At 43.4% G+C, this 12,160-nt stretch overlaps 3 protein-coding genes across 3 annotated transcripts; 2 read left to right on the top strand and 1 right to left on the bottom strand.

The window, feature by feature from the left end:
- Positions 1–944: 944 nt before the first annotated feature.
- Positions 945–6,014, top strand: LOC117852703 (uncharacterized). The gene is made up of 3 exons (XM_034734910.2): positions 945–1,324; positions 1,524–1,603; positions 3,272–6,014. Exons 2-3 carry the CDS (start codon positions 1,597–1,599, stop codon positions 5,380–5,382), a joined length of 2,118 nt encoding a protein of 705 aa, XP_034590801.1. The 5' UTR covers positions 945–1,324; positions 1,524–1,596; the 3' UTR covers positions 5,383–6,014.
- A 451-nt stretch (positions 6,015–6,465) lies between these two features.
- Positions 6,466–7,511, top strand: LOC117852707 (uncharacterized). The gene is made up of 2 exons (XM_034734916.2): positions 6,466–6,794; positions 7,251–7,511. Exons 1-2 carry the CDS (start codon positions 6,594–6,596, stop codon positions 7,362–7,364), a joined length of 315 nt encoding a protein of 104 aa, XP_034590807.1. The 5' UTR covers positions 6,466–6,593; the 3' UTR covers positions 7,365–7,511.
- LOC117852704 (probable protein S-acyltransferase 1) lies at positions 7,106–12,137 on the bottom strand. The gene is made up of 6 exons (XM_034734911.2): positions 10,720–12,137; positions 10,329–10,520; positions 9,798–10,112; positions 8,957–9,190; positions 7,997–8,495; positions 7,106–7,628 (listed from the first exon to the last, which is right to left on the bottom strand). The coding sequence occupies exons 1-6, from the start codon at positions 10,846–10,848 to the stop codon at positions 7,567–7,569; spliced, it is 1,431 nt and encodes a 476-aa protein (XP_034590802.1). The 5' UTR covers positions 10,849–12,137; the 3' UTR covers positions 7,106–7,566.
- Between the last annotated feature and the right edge of the window lie 23 nt (positions 12,138–12,160).

Genomic DNA, 12,160 nt, shown 5'->3' with positions numbered 1-12,160 from the left:
TGTACATTCGGTTCCATGGGAAGAAATAGGTATATGTAGGTTTAGGACAAGAAGTCATATATAGCAGCTGCACCTGAAAGGTCCAATCAAATTAAGTAAAGAGAAGGAGGTCGGTCGAGCATCCAATCCAAAGATACATCTCCTGATTTCAGCCTCCTCTCTGCAGCTGCACTCGGCAGCGCAGTGGCGAGTGGGCACTGCGCTACTTCCATAAATGACGAATATTTTCCGGGAGAAAGTATACTACAGTCACAGCAGAACCATGACACCCTGAATGTTACGCAGAGGATATGAGAAAATGTGCATGGTCTATGTGAGAAGTTGGTCAAACCTAGAAGATCCTGATTTTTACAACCATTTCAAATTGTAGGTCGTTTTGATTTTTCTAGATTCATAGATATTATTATGCATCTAGACATACATTGTATCTAAGTGCATATAGCAAAACTATGCACCTAAAAAAGTTAAAATAACCTACAATTTGGAACGGAGGGAGTACTTTGGTCATGTTGCAATTGCAGCACATAGTTCATCCTCCAGTGGTACACATATATAGTTCAGGTAGTTTTGTACCTGCCAAAGTTCTGACACAGTCGTGTATCTTGGAGTGTACTGAAATAATGAGCTCCATCCAAGCTAGAGGTTGTCTCCATCTCACCTCATGAAGAAGATGAGAACAAGCCTGATGCCCTTCATCATTCACGTAGCAGGGCACAAAAGCTACTAATCTCTCTGGCCAATTAAAATCCATGCCATCTTGGCAGAGCCAACAAACAAACAGAGACCACCAAATGGAAGGCGAGAAAAGAGCAAAAGCCCAAAACAGCACAGCGCAGCTACAGCAGAGCACACACCTCCAACTGCACCTGCACGCACAAAAAGGTGAGCTCCCCTCCTCCCAACTCCCACTCCCCCAGTAAAAAAAAAAAAAATCTCCCTCATCATCCACCAACCTGGCAACCACCAGTCCACCCCCCCACCCCACCACACACATCGGCACGCGACACGCCGGCCGCCACACCCAAGCAGCGGCGCCGCGCCCGTCGCCGCCGCCCCCTCTCCCGCCTGCCTTCCCAGCCCGCTCCGCCGTCGCAGGGGCGGCACGGCCGGCGCCCTCTCCACCCCCAAATCGCCGCCGCACGGGCACGGCGCGCACCGGCTCGCAAGGAACGCCTGGGACGAGCTCGTCGCGTGGCTCGTCGTCCTCGGCCTCGTCCTCTCCCGCCGCGCACGGCTCGTCGTCCTCGTCCTCTCTGCGCACGGGACCACGGAACCAGGGCTCGGCTCGTCGTCCTCGGCCTAGTCCTCCGCTCCTCCATTATAGGTAGGTATTCCCCATGACTTGGCTATGGAGCTATTGATGGCTTGGCTAGTAGTTGCTGGATGATTTCGCTTACTACTAGTTGTTCGAACGATGATTTGGCACCGAGTTAAACTGCTGTAACTGGGATTCCCCTTCTCTCTTCCCCTTAAACCTCTGATTTATCCCTAATTCCTATCAAAATTGTTGTCTGGTCTTTCAGGATCTGACAGCGCGCCAATCTAGCGCCCGCAGCCGCCGGACGTGGGGGAGGAGGACGGCTACCCGGCCGCCTCATGGAAGGTACGAGCTTTCTCTTTGCTGGACTTGGTCTCCTTATGAGGGTACATAGCTTCTGTTCTAGATCTGCGCGGGGTTTGTTTTGCTGGGCGGCTTTGTTTTGCCTTTAGGGCCTTCTCCTTTGCCGAAGCAGTAGAATACGTGCGTAAAAAAATTCAGGGTAGATTGTTTGTGCTGCTTCTGATTTTGGGTTGATTCTTTGGGAGAGCAGGCGAAGGTTTGACTTTGTGTTGCGAAGTTATGCATCAAGACCTTGGATCCCAACCTTTATTCTAGCTCTGAATGCGGTGCTTGATTCAAGTCTTGTCCATTAGAGTATTTGGGTTCTCCAGGGTCTTGTTCATGTTTATGGGACGAAATGGAACTCTTTTACATATATGGTGGTTTTAGGCTTTTGTGTTTCATGTGTTGTTGGTGGTTTGTGCTAGTCGATATGATTATCCTTTTACAAGGCAGGGCAAAATCACTTTTAAGGTTACACCACTAAAGCAAATCATGTGTGCAATTAGTGAGGAAAATTAAGATAGGTATGGAGCAGCAACCGCGTTACCATGCAGAAAAAAAAAAGCAATTCCATGGGCTTATTTTGAAATGATATTGCAGAGGAAGCGCAATTGAGTTTGGCATTTTTTTTGGTAATGTAACGAATAACAATATGCATTGCACATTTGTGCCACTAGATGCCATGTATAATTTCTTCAGCATGGCAATGCCATGTTCTTGCCCCCACCCCCCCTGGTAACAGAATATAAATGAAACGAAGGTTGCACAATGCAGCAATGCCAATTCATCCGATTTAGAAATTAAATCATTGTAGATCTATAAAAGAAGCGGTTATCATATGTCTTGAAACAGTAAACATCTATGTTTCGCTTGCATTGGTGGCTACCATCGTAAAGTCTTTAGCGCTGATAGGCTACCATGTTTCTCTCTTCCTCCCTCCATCCATCCCTGTTTTGGACTGTCTTGCCAATTGCTGATTTGCTATGCCTGGTTTTATTGAGGTATTAAGAGCAAGCACACATGAGCACAATTTCCACAGAACAATCCATCTATCTAGTCATTATGTTGATGTAGAGTTTTGTACAAGGAATGAAGGATAGGATGGGATTACTACATTTGGTTACTCCAATAGCTAATTTCTGTGCACTTTCTGCTATTATCCAGAGTAAAATAAAGTTAATGCTTGTATTTGCTTGTTTCAGTAATTCATGGGTAATCATTGTGGTAAAATCAGGTTAACTTGAGAAGTCATTTTTTGTTAGTAGATTGGTTGGTTGGTTCTCTAATCTTAATTGTCCTGAACATCATATCCATATTTTTTTGCTTCTAGGCTTTTTCCTTGATCTGTATAGGCTTGTTGGGTACATTTATAAAAAAAATCACAAAAATCCATGTCCACATAAGATTGTTCTGGTATTGGCATGTAGGTATCAGTTAAACCTAGTGGATAATCTTTTTGTAAGCTAACTTGTAGGTTTCAGTTTTTCTTGTCATATATATGGTTTCATGCTACACTTTCTACCTTCAGTATCCTAGTGCTTATATATTACTTCCTTTTTTGATTACTCACCTTGAATCCCAGAATTTCTTGAAGCATTCACATTCATTTACTTGAACATCCTTTGAACTTCACACTTAGTAATTGAGGGATTTGACACCATTTTGCAGACCAATCACCTGACCATATATCAGTTGGTTCAGCACCAAAAAAATCTAGTACTTCATCACGAGGTCGACACCGTAATTTCTCATCATCGACATGCAAAGATTTTCTCCGGAAGTTTGTGGACAATGAACTTTTAACTTCAAGCCTAGAGGATTGGTTCTCTGGTCACAATGAAGATTGTGGTTTCAGGAAGCCAGCATTTGATGTTCCTTTCGACCTTACTGAATTACAGAATTTTGATTATGCTCTGGAGGGTGTTACTTTTCAGCAACTAGTACGGATGCCAAATGCTCTTTATGCATCAACATCAGATGTTTTTGAAGCTACTGCATATCTTGCTTTGGAGGATTTCCTTCATGCAGGCATTAAAGGACTCTGGGAGACTTTCTGGGGTCCTGATGAAGCGATGCCTTTCTCAGTTGCCTGTATACATAGCACAAGCTCCAAATTTTATCCTGCTGAGAAGGCTATTAGCAGTGGAAAACTCGATGGTGTTTGTGCAACGGCTGTACTGCTGAAGAATTTGAAGCATTCACAAGGAAGATGGGATCATATTGTTGTGTTGGCTTTGTTGAGACCTGATATTGGAATGGTTTCCGCGCAGGGTGACCAGGAGCCATCTCCTGCTGTCTTGGGGGAGGCACTGTTCTTTGCTTTGCGTGTTCTACTATCTCGAAGCCTTAGCAGATCTTCCACCGTTCTTCGCAATTCAGATTGTGTTTACTTGCTTCTTGTGGATTCACAGTTTGGAGGAGTGGTAAAGGTCGAAGGTGATCTGAACAAGCTGGATTTTGATCTGAACAATGTTTATGACTGTGCTGCTGAGTGGATAAAGAAACATGCCAGAGTTTCAGTTTCATCCATAGATCGAGTATGGAACAAACTTGGGAATGCTAACTGGGGAGACATTGGGACTCTTCAAGTTCTTATTGCAATATTCCACTCAATGATCCAATTTTATGGAGACCCTAAGTATTCTCTTAATGAACTAGCAACGGAACATAGTTCACGGCTACAAAGTCGAAGATCGGAAAGACATCTGGTTGACAGACAAGCTAATGGTAATGGTTTATCTCGATACCAGCAGCGAAGTCATTCTCCTGAAATTGTCGAAGTACAGGAGGAAACAGCTGTTGATGTGAAACCACAGGAAATCTTGAAGCTTGAAATTGGATCTGTTGTATTGATGGATGATGCTTACAGCCAGAAAGGTTTCCAGATCAATGACATTCTAACAGACAGTGATCCTCCTATTTATAGTTCTACTCCTGTGGAAGAGCCTACCAAAACCTATTTGTTGTATGTAGGCTCCAGCCCTTCTCATCTGGAGCCTGCGTGGGAGGATATGAATTCCTGGTACCAAGTACAAAGGCAGACCAAAGTACTGACTTTGATGAAGCAAAGAGGCATTTCTAGCAGATATATACCACAGATGGTATCTTCTGGGCGTGCCATCCATCCAGGTCCATGTAACAAGCCAAACTCAAGTGGAAGTTGTGGTCATCCATGGTGCAGTACTCCAATCCTTGTCACCTCACCAGTTGGTGAGACCATTTCAAATCTGATACGGAATGGATTGTTCGGTGTTGAGGAGGCTCTGAGATGTTGCCATGATTGTTTATCTGCTCTTGCTGCATCAGCATCTGCAGGAATCCGTCATGGTGATATCCGGCCAGAGAATGTGATTCGTGTGAGTAATGGTTCAAGGCATCCATATTTTGTGCTTATTGGATGGGGTCATGCTATCCTAGAAGATAGGGATCGACCTGTGATGAATCTGTTCTTCTCATCTACATTTGCGCTCCAGGAAGGCAAGCTATGTGCAGCATCTGATGCTGAAAGTTTAATTTATCTTCTATATTTCTCTTGTGGTGGAGTTTGCCCAGAGCTTGACTCAGTTGAAAGTGCACTTCAATGGAGGGAGACGTCATGGTCTAGAAGAGTTATACAGCAGAAGTTGGGTGACGTCTCAGCACTGTTAAAAGCCTTTGCGGATTATGTTGACAGCCTTTGTGGGACCCCATACCCAATGGACTATGAGATATGGTTGAAAAGATTGCGAAGAACAATAAATGAAGATCATGGGAAGGAGGTCGATACATCATCAAGTTAATACCGCAGCACATCTTCTTGCAAATCCAAAATGTGGAAGATCAAGAGTGATCAGCCCATTACCTTTTGTTGTTGTAGATAATTTACTTGTGAAAGGTCCATAGCTCATAGTATTGTCTTCGTCTTGTGCCATTTCTTCAACAAGGGTATTTCCAAAATAGCAATCTGCTGCTGCTATCCTCAATCGGATCACTGTCACTGTTTACTGTTCCGTGGTTTCACTTTCACACAAAGTGCCGTGTAACGATCCTTGAGGATACCAGCAACATGATTCGTTTTGTGAATGATCTTTGGGAAATTGGTGAGCTGTGCTCAACTCTGGTTGCCCTCCGAGATTCTGGGCCCATCTTATTCGGTACTGCTAGGCTTTTGGATAATATTTTCTCATGGTCAGTGTTTAAACTGTTAGTCAGTAGGTAAACATGGACCTGAGTGTGTGGTATAGTTGATCGATTTTTTGGCGCTTTTTTGTAATTGCTCCAGGATAGATTTGTGATTAGAGGTGGTGTGGCATAGTAGCATTTTGAAGCTCTGACTAAATTATTTGTTGGGTGCAATGTCCAAGTGATCAAGGTCCTGTAAATGATGTTTTATTCAGTTGCTCAAACTCGTATCCTGCTACTGGTGTGCTTAGATATGTCTCTGTGGCCTGTGGGGTATTAACTTGCCCCATGCATCAATGAATGCTTTCTGAATTCTGATGGTGGTATGTTTTTTATTTGCAAGAAGAAACACTCTGCGGTGATTGAACTGTTCTTGTGTCATCTTCAGTGACAGCTTCGTGGGATGATGACACAGCCGAAAATTCTGTTGCGATGAATGTTTTTGTTCCCCAATAGTCTGTTTGTTAAGACAACTTGTCAAGGTTTTGAACTCGATGCAAATTGTTTTCAATCTGCAGAACTAAGGTCCTTCAGAATACAGGTACAGCTGCATACAAACAATGAATGCTGTGACTGCAACGCAACATCCTGTTGATTTTTTTTTTTGAAAATAATCCTGTTGAAAAATAAGGATGCAGTTTGATCTCTTTTCGAGAGAGATGTTTATAGTAAAAGCGGAATCCTTTGGGGTGCTTTCTGATAAAGTGCCATCCCGTTTGTAAGCTCGATCTCTTCCCGCAGCGAGCCAGGCAGTCAGAGAGACAGAACAGGCGCTCCTTCGCCTCCGGCCATCGCTGCTTCCATTCCAGTCGCAGGAGACGACGGATCGATGGCGGCCGCGGCGCCGGTGTACCGGCGGGTGCTGAGGGCGGTGCAGAAGCACGTCGGCGGGGACGCCTCCAAGCAGCACTTCCGTGACTTCATCGCCGCCGAGTTCCGCGCCCCCGCCGGCACGGAGGCCGACGCCAGGGCGAGGCTGCGGCTCGCCGGGGACTACGCCTACCTCCTCACCAGCGTCCATCACCACAAGGTAGGGGATTAAGCGCGGTGTTTTCGATTCCGTTGGTACTTCTGGAAAGAATATGATATCCACCCTGTTCTACGGGGGAGTTCTCGAAGTATTCGATGAAATGCCAAAGAAGAGTCCTCTCTCTCTTCCCTCCACTTGATTTGACTGCCTTTCTTTTGATGTGCTATGTGTTGCTTATAGAGAATGAGATGCTACTTCACGAGAGATCATTGTTGTGAGAAATCTGGATAAGAGTCCTCAGAGATCATTTGCTATGCGCTAATTGGCTGTCTCGTACCCATGCATCGAGTAATATAACAGATTGCACTATGTGTCCGTTCATTTTAACCACAATTTGAACGCATGATTGTTTTTTTACTTTACACCAAGCAAGTTCTTTGCATCAGTTTAATGTTCGTAGTATACTGCAGGCTTCTCATGTACTCCATTAACTCTAGTTCATTTTTCATTGTCCAGGACCTGCTATTCTCATACAATATTGCTGTGGACCGATCTGATGAAATGAAGAAGATATTGAACAAATCTGCTGCCAGTGTAGGCCTTCAACTTCCAGATGTCTACCAGCCTTGAGTGCTTCTGTTGTGCACGTATGTGTGACCCATTGAACTGTTTTTAGTTACAAGACTTTGCTTTGAGTCGCAAATTATTTGCCCTGCAAATGTCAGCTTGTTAAATGTACTCTTTTCCCAATAAGGAGCACTTGCAATTGTCTGTTAATGATGTCTTGTTCCATGCCATATGTTTGCTTTCTTGCTGTAACTCACAAAGCATTTTAGACTGTGTTACTTCTTTGATTCTTCCTTTCCGATGTCCCTTCCATTTTATAAGTCTGACCTGGCATTACAAAGGCAGGAAACTCCATCAGTGCACATACTTTTTTTATGATACATCTACTTTTCTCTCCAAGGTCAACATGCTCGTAAAATAATGAGATACATAAATTAATTCAGTTTAATACACTCGTTTTGATACATCCACTTTTTTTTTGAACAATACATGGTAGATACTGAAATTAATTCAGTTTAATAAACTCTCTTTGAAATCATTGTGATATAAAGAATCATATGAATCACAAATCACAATGGCCATATCTAGTTATCTACAAACAAGTTCCCAGAGATAACATATATACAGCTAAAGGAAGCTATTTGCTCGTCTCATGGAGATTGGGCAGTTCTGTTTGAACTATCTTTAACCCTCACCTGGTGGTTCTGTGTTAGCTTCTGCTGATGCTTGGGTGGAAGTTGTATTTGGACTATCAATTTCATTAAGATCGTCCTCACTTGTTTCATCCTTGCATGCTGCGGTAGCTGCTGTAGATGTTCCAGCACCTTCATTTCCATGTGCCCAAGCTGAAGGAAAATGCACTGTTTTTTCGCTCTCGTTCCTGTTCTTTTCATCTGAACTATCTTCAAAGTAACCATAGTCTATGTTCTGAAGTACTGTTGGGATCTGCATACCCCCAACAAGTACTTTGTTTTCCCTTTCTAGATCAATCTTCTCTCTTGGGGTTGTCACGTCCAGCCCAATGTATGGCGTGTAGAATCCAGCTTCAAGTGCACCCTCACCTACCCGTGAACGGAAATCGTTCATTGGAGGAGGTATCTTGGTAAAGAACACTTCCGCAAAGTTTGCCGCAATTTTCTTTCGGTAGGGATTGTCTTTCTTGTCGTAATGGTATCTGAAGTTCTCGTATGTTGTCTGTAAGATATGCAGTTAGTATCGCTAAAACTATGGGATGTAACAAGTACTAATATGATTACAGTAGACGTTGCAATTGTTGGAAACTTTATGCTACCCTGCAGGCCAATAAGAATACTTCAATTTGGACAATGTATTACTTACAACCTTCATATGTTTGTTTCGACATTGTACTAAAACCATACTTGTTTCTTTCTTTTCTTTCTTTATGTAGCTTGTACAGTCTTTGCGTTTAGTGAAATTTTTAGTAGCAATATCCCATTCAAAAAGAAAAGAGAAACCGATTAACATATTTGGTCAGTGCAAATTCCTGTTGCTTTTACTGTATCTTATTATCTTCCAGTAGCAGAGCAAGAAATTGATTTATCACCTGCCACTAGTTCAAGATATTTAAACTGTCTTGGGATATTGTATAATGGAATCAGAATTTGTAATTATTTATTGCAAGGAAGTAAAATCACCTGATTAGTACCAATCAGATAGAGATGAAATACTGTGAGGCCACCAACAAACCAAACAACAATGGAAGTATATATGATTAGCGCAAAAGAGTATGCTTCCTTGCGCATGGCCAACCACATAGAGCCACCATTGTCTTCCATCTGGTTGTAGATACTAAGCCATGCAAAAATAAAGACGAATATGCACAGGAAAGTCGATGTTGCTATGAAAAGGAAGAAGTAGCGGTAGTTCCTCTGCAAGAAGCATGAAAAAGAATGGTGATTATACTAGCCTGGAAACTATTTAAGAATGTGAATATTGATTAAACTTACCTAGGCAGTGTTTATTAGTATGATATTATTGTATTTATTTTTTAATAACTTTGGCTTATGTTTGACTAATCAATTTTTAATGCTAACCATGCTTTGTCCTTGAAGCCTCAAAAGTCAGCTAGTGAGACATATGTTAGGTGTGGTTCATTACTTCTTTTAAAATTTTGGAAGTTTGCTTTCCTAGTTAGGCGTCTAATCTGGTAAAAAGGCCGAGTTAGAGTTGGCAGCTTTCCCTGTTGATTTTGTGATAAACTGATAGCATAAGCTCCCACTAACTTTTTGGTCTAAGACGACTAAGTGGATCTTTTTTTTTGGTTAATAGTACAACTAGAGCTGTATGCAACTGTGCATAAGTACAAATTGCTTGTTGATCTCTGTAGATTCAGGAACACCTTAAAATGAGATAAATACAAGGTGCTGTTAAAGGAAACTAAGCTAGGTTTGGGCCCTTGCAGTCTCTTACTGAAAGCAAAGATTCATTCCACAGTGCTTACTACAGTTGCTTAATAGTAACGATTGGCTTACTTACAAGTCCAATGCACTGACCAACCCATGGGCAGTGGTGGTCAAACTTGTGGACACAATTGTTGCAGATGGAGCAGTGCGAGGATCGTGGCGGGCGGTACCGCAGACAGGTCTCGCAAAACTTCACCTTCACTGTGAAGCCATTCACGATGACGTCCTTGGTCCGGCGGAACCTCATCCTGGGGGTTCTCCCACCGCTCCAGTCCATGGATGGTGTGTTAGAGCCAAGCAGTAATTCATCAGCTTCAGGTGGTGCTCTAGTGTTCCTTGGCACTATTCCTGGGTCTCTGGCTGATGTCATGAAGAGGAAGACCAGGTCCTGCATTTGAGGCCAAGTTGACACAGATTATTTCAGCTTTAGGCTCTTGTGGCAATTGGAATGTTTAATCTTGAAGAACTGGTTGATCACAGTTTCAGATATCAAGGCTGATATCACTCTGGAATTTGATGGTTCTGTTAAAGGCTGATATCACTCTGTAGATTCAGGAACAGCTTAAAAAGATAGTAGCAGCTTGATGGCAGCATGGATACTGACCATGATTGTGGTGATGATGACTATCAACACCGCTGCTCGATGCATATGCTGTTGGGCAGTACTACTGGAGTAGTAGAATTTGGATTTCATCTGGTAGCAGAAGATGATGGTCGGGCTAATGATGAGGAACACCGTGAGCAGCAGGGATGCGGCATCTGGTCCGAATATCAGCCGGCCACCGCACAGGAATATCTGCAGATTGAGGAAGCTGTTTGTCAGTAAATTCTGCTCTATTGGTGGCAACGTCTGAAGAACTCTCAAATCAGTTGAAGTTTGTAGGGCTGGAGTTGTACAGTTCTTTCATGGGCGAAAGCTTTGCCTCTGAAGAACAAATTGCTGTTAAAGGAGAAAAAAAAGATGAGGAGGAGAACCGAGCAGCAGTCGTGCATACGTTGTTTCCCTTCCAGGCTTGGTAGAGCCTCCTGGGCTTGGCCTCCAGCTGCTGCGGTGGTTCATCTTCAGGGTCTGGCTTCATGATGGTGCCCTCCGCTCGGTGCTGCTGCTGCTGCGTGAAGTCCATGGTATGATGACGAGAAGGAAATGTCTGTCAGCTTTGCTTTCAACGGATGGCCGGAGCAGAAGCATTGTTATTGCCGTAGGAAGGCAAAGTACGGATCGTTGGCAAGCTCCTCGCAGGCTGTACTGCTGGGTGATAACTGGATTACCTTTTTAATTTAATGAGTCCCCTAGGACAGTGCTGTGAACATGCATCATTGGTATTGGGGGTTCTTGATTTTGTCCTGGCCTTCACCTGTTGTGTTGGGTTAGGTGTGTCTTGGTTGACAAACGTAATGAAACGGACAGGGCGAAGGTGCCAGTCTTTGTCCTGCCGCGATCCCCGTTGGAAATGGAAATGGCTTTGCCAATTCACACAGCCTTATGGGCGAAATGAAATGAGGCAGAGGCTCTCTGGACTCTGGAGTGGCAGTAGTTTATATAGCTGTACGCTACTATACGGTAGGTAACTGTAAACTATATATACTGTTGTTTGATTCGTTGGAGTTATCCTGGAATCGTACAGTATAGCGTGAATTATGCCTCGCTGTGTAACAGCTATGATGCAACGGTGTACGTTGTGCCACTGGTTCTTCCTTGGCGTCCTCCTGTCACTGATGCACCAGCACACAACTGTAGTATGTTATTGCTGCACGGTGACATCCTGGAATCGCATGTTGATGCTGGGTTAACAGCAAGGGATTTGGTTCCTTGTGCTGTCTGTTGTTTTGGGGTGCAGTTTGTAATTTATACTTGTGGTCAATGATGGTGGTCGGGCTTATCGGTGTGTTGTGCAACCAGTCCGGCTAATAGAAATGATGAATGGAAAATTGAGTGGGAATCATCGGAAAGGATAATAGAAATAGGAGACCATGTTTATCAACTGAATTATCAAATGCCACATTTTATACATGGGAGCTTTCCTTTTCAAGTCAAAATTCCGAGTTGCCAGTGCACATAGCGACGTCGTCTTCGATTGGTTCTTCTCATCTTCTGCAAAGCTGAACCATGGATCGATGCTTGTGCATTACTGATCACCCCCCGCTTTCGTTAGCAAGAGTTGATGGAGTTGGGAGTATTTGGCTTCAAAATTTGGGAATGGAGGCGTAAAACATGAAGTGGAACAGTCGAGATGATTTCTTTTTTCCTTTTTGCCCTCTCACACAAGGCTGTCGTTCGTGTGCCGTCTCGACATCAGAGTAGCTCAATTGCCTCGGAGAATATTCAGTGTCCCGATTTCAGACTGTAGAACCTCACGTAGAATTTGTTTCTATCGGCTTCAATCAATCAATAAAAATCAATTAAAAAATAGAAATTTTACCTGAACTAGGGCAGGC

This window comes from Setaria viridis, chromosome 4 (assembly GCF_005286985.2).
Source record: "Setaria viridis chromosome 4, Setaria_viridis_v4.0, whole genome shotgun sequence".
Taxonomy (NCBI): Eukaryota; Viridiplantae; Streptophyta; class Magnoliopsida; order Poales; family Poaceae; genus Setaria; species Setaria viridis.
This window is presented reverse-complemented; position numbering and strand designations above follow the sequence as displayed.

Excerpts from the sequence above, each read along its gene's own strand:
- LOC117852707 (XM_034734916.2), top strand. The coding sequence starts at position 6,594 with ATGGCGGCCGCGGCGCCGGTGTACCGGCGGGTGCTGAGGGCGGTGCAG. Across the intron at positions 6,795-7,250 it reads CCAGCGTCCATCACCACAAG|GACCTGCTATTCTCATACAA; the intron begins GTAGGGGATTAA and ends TTCATTGTCCAG.
- LOC117852704 (XM_034734911.2), bottom strand. The coding sequence starts at position 10,848 with ATGGACTTCACGCAGCAGCAGCAGCACCGAGCGGAGGGCACCATCATG. Across the intron at positions 8,496-8,956 it reads ATCTGATTGGTACTAATCAG|ACAACATACGAGAACTTCAG; the intron begins GTGATTTTACTT and ends CATATCTTACAG. Across the intron at positions 7,629-7,996 it reads AGCTAACACAGAACCACCAG|GTCAGACTTATAAAATGGAA; the intron begins GTGAGGGTTAAA and ends TTGTAATGCCAG.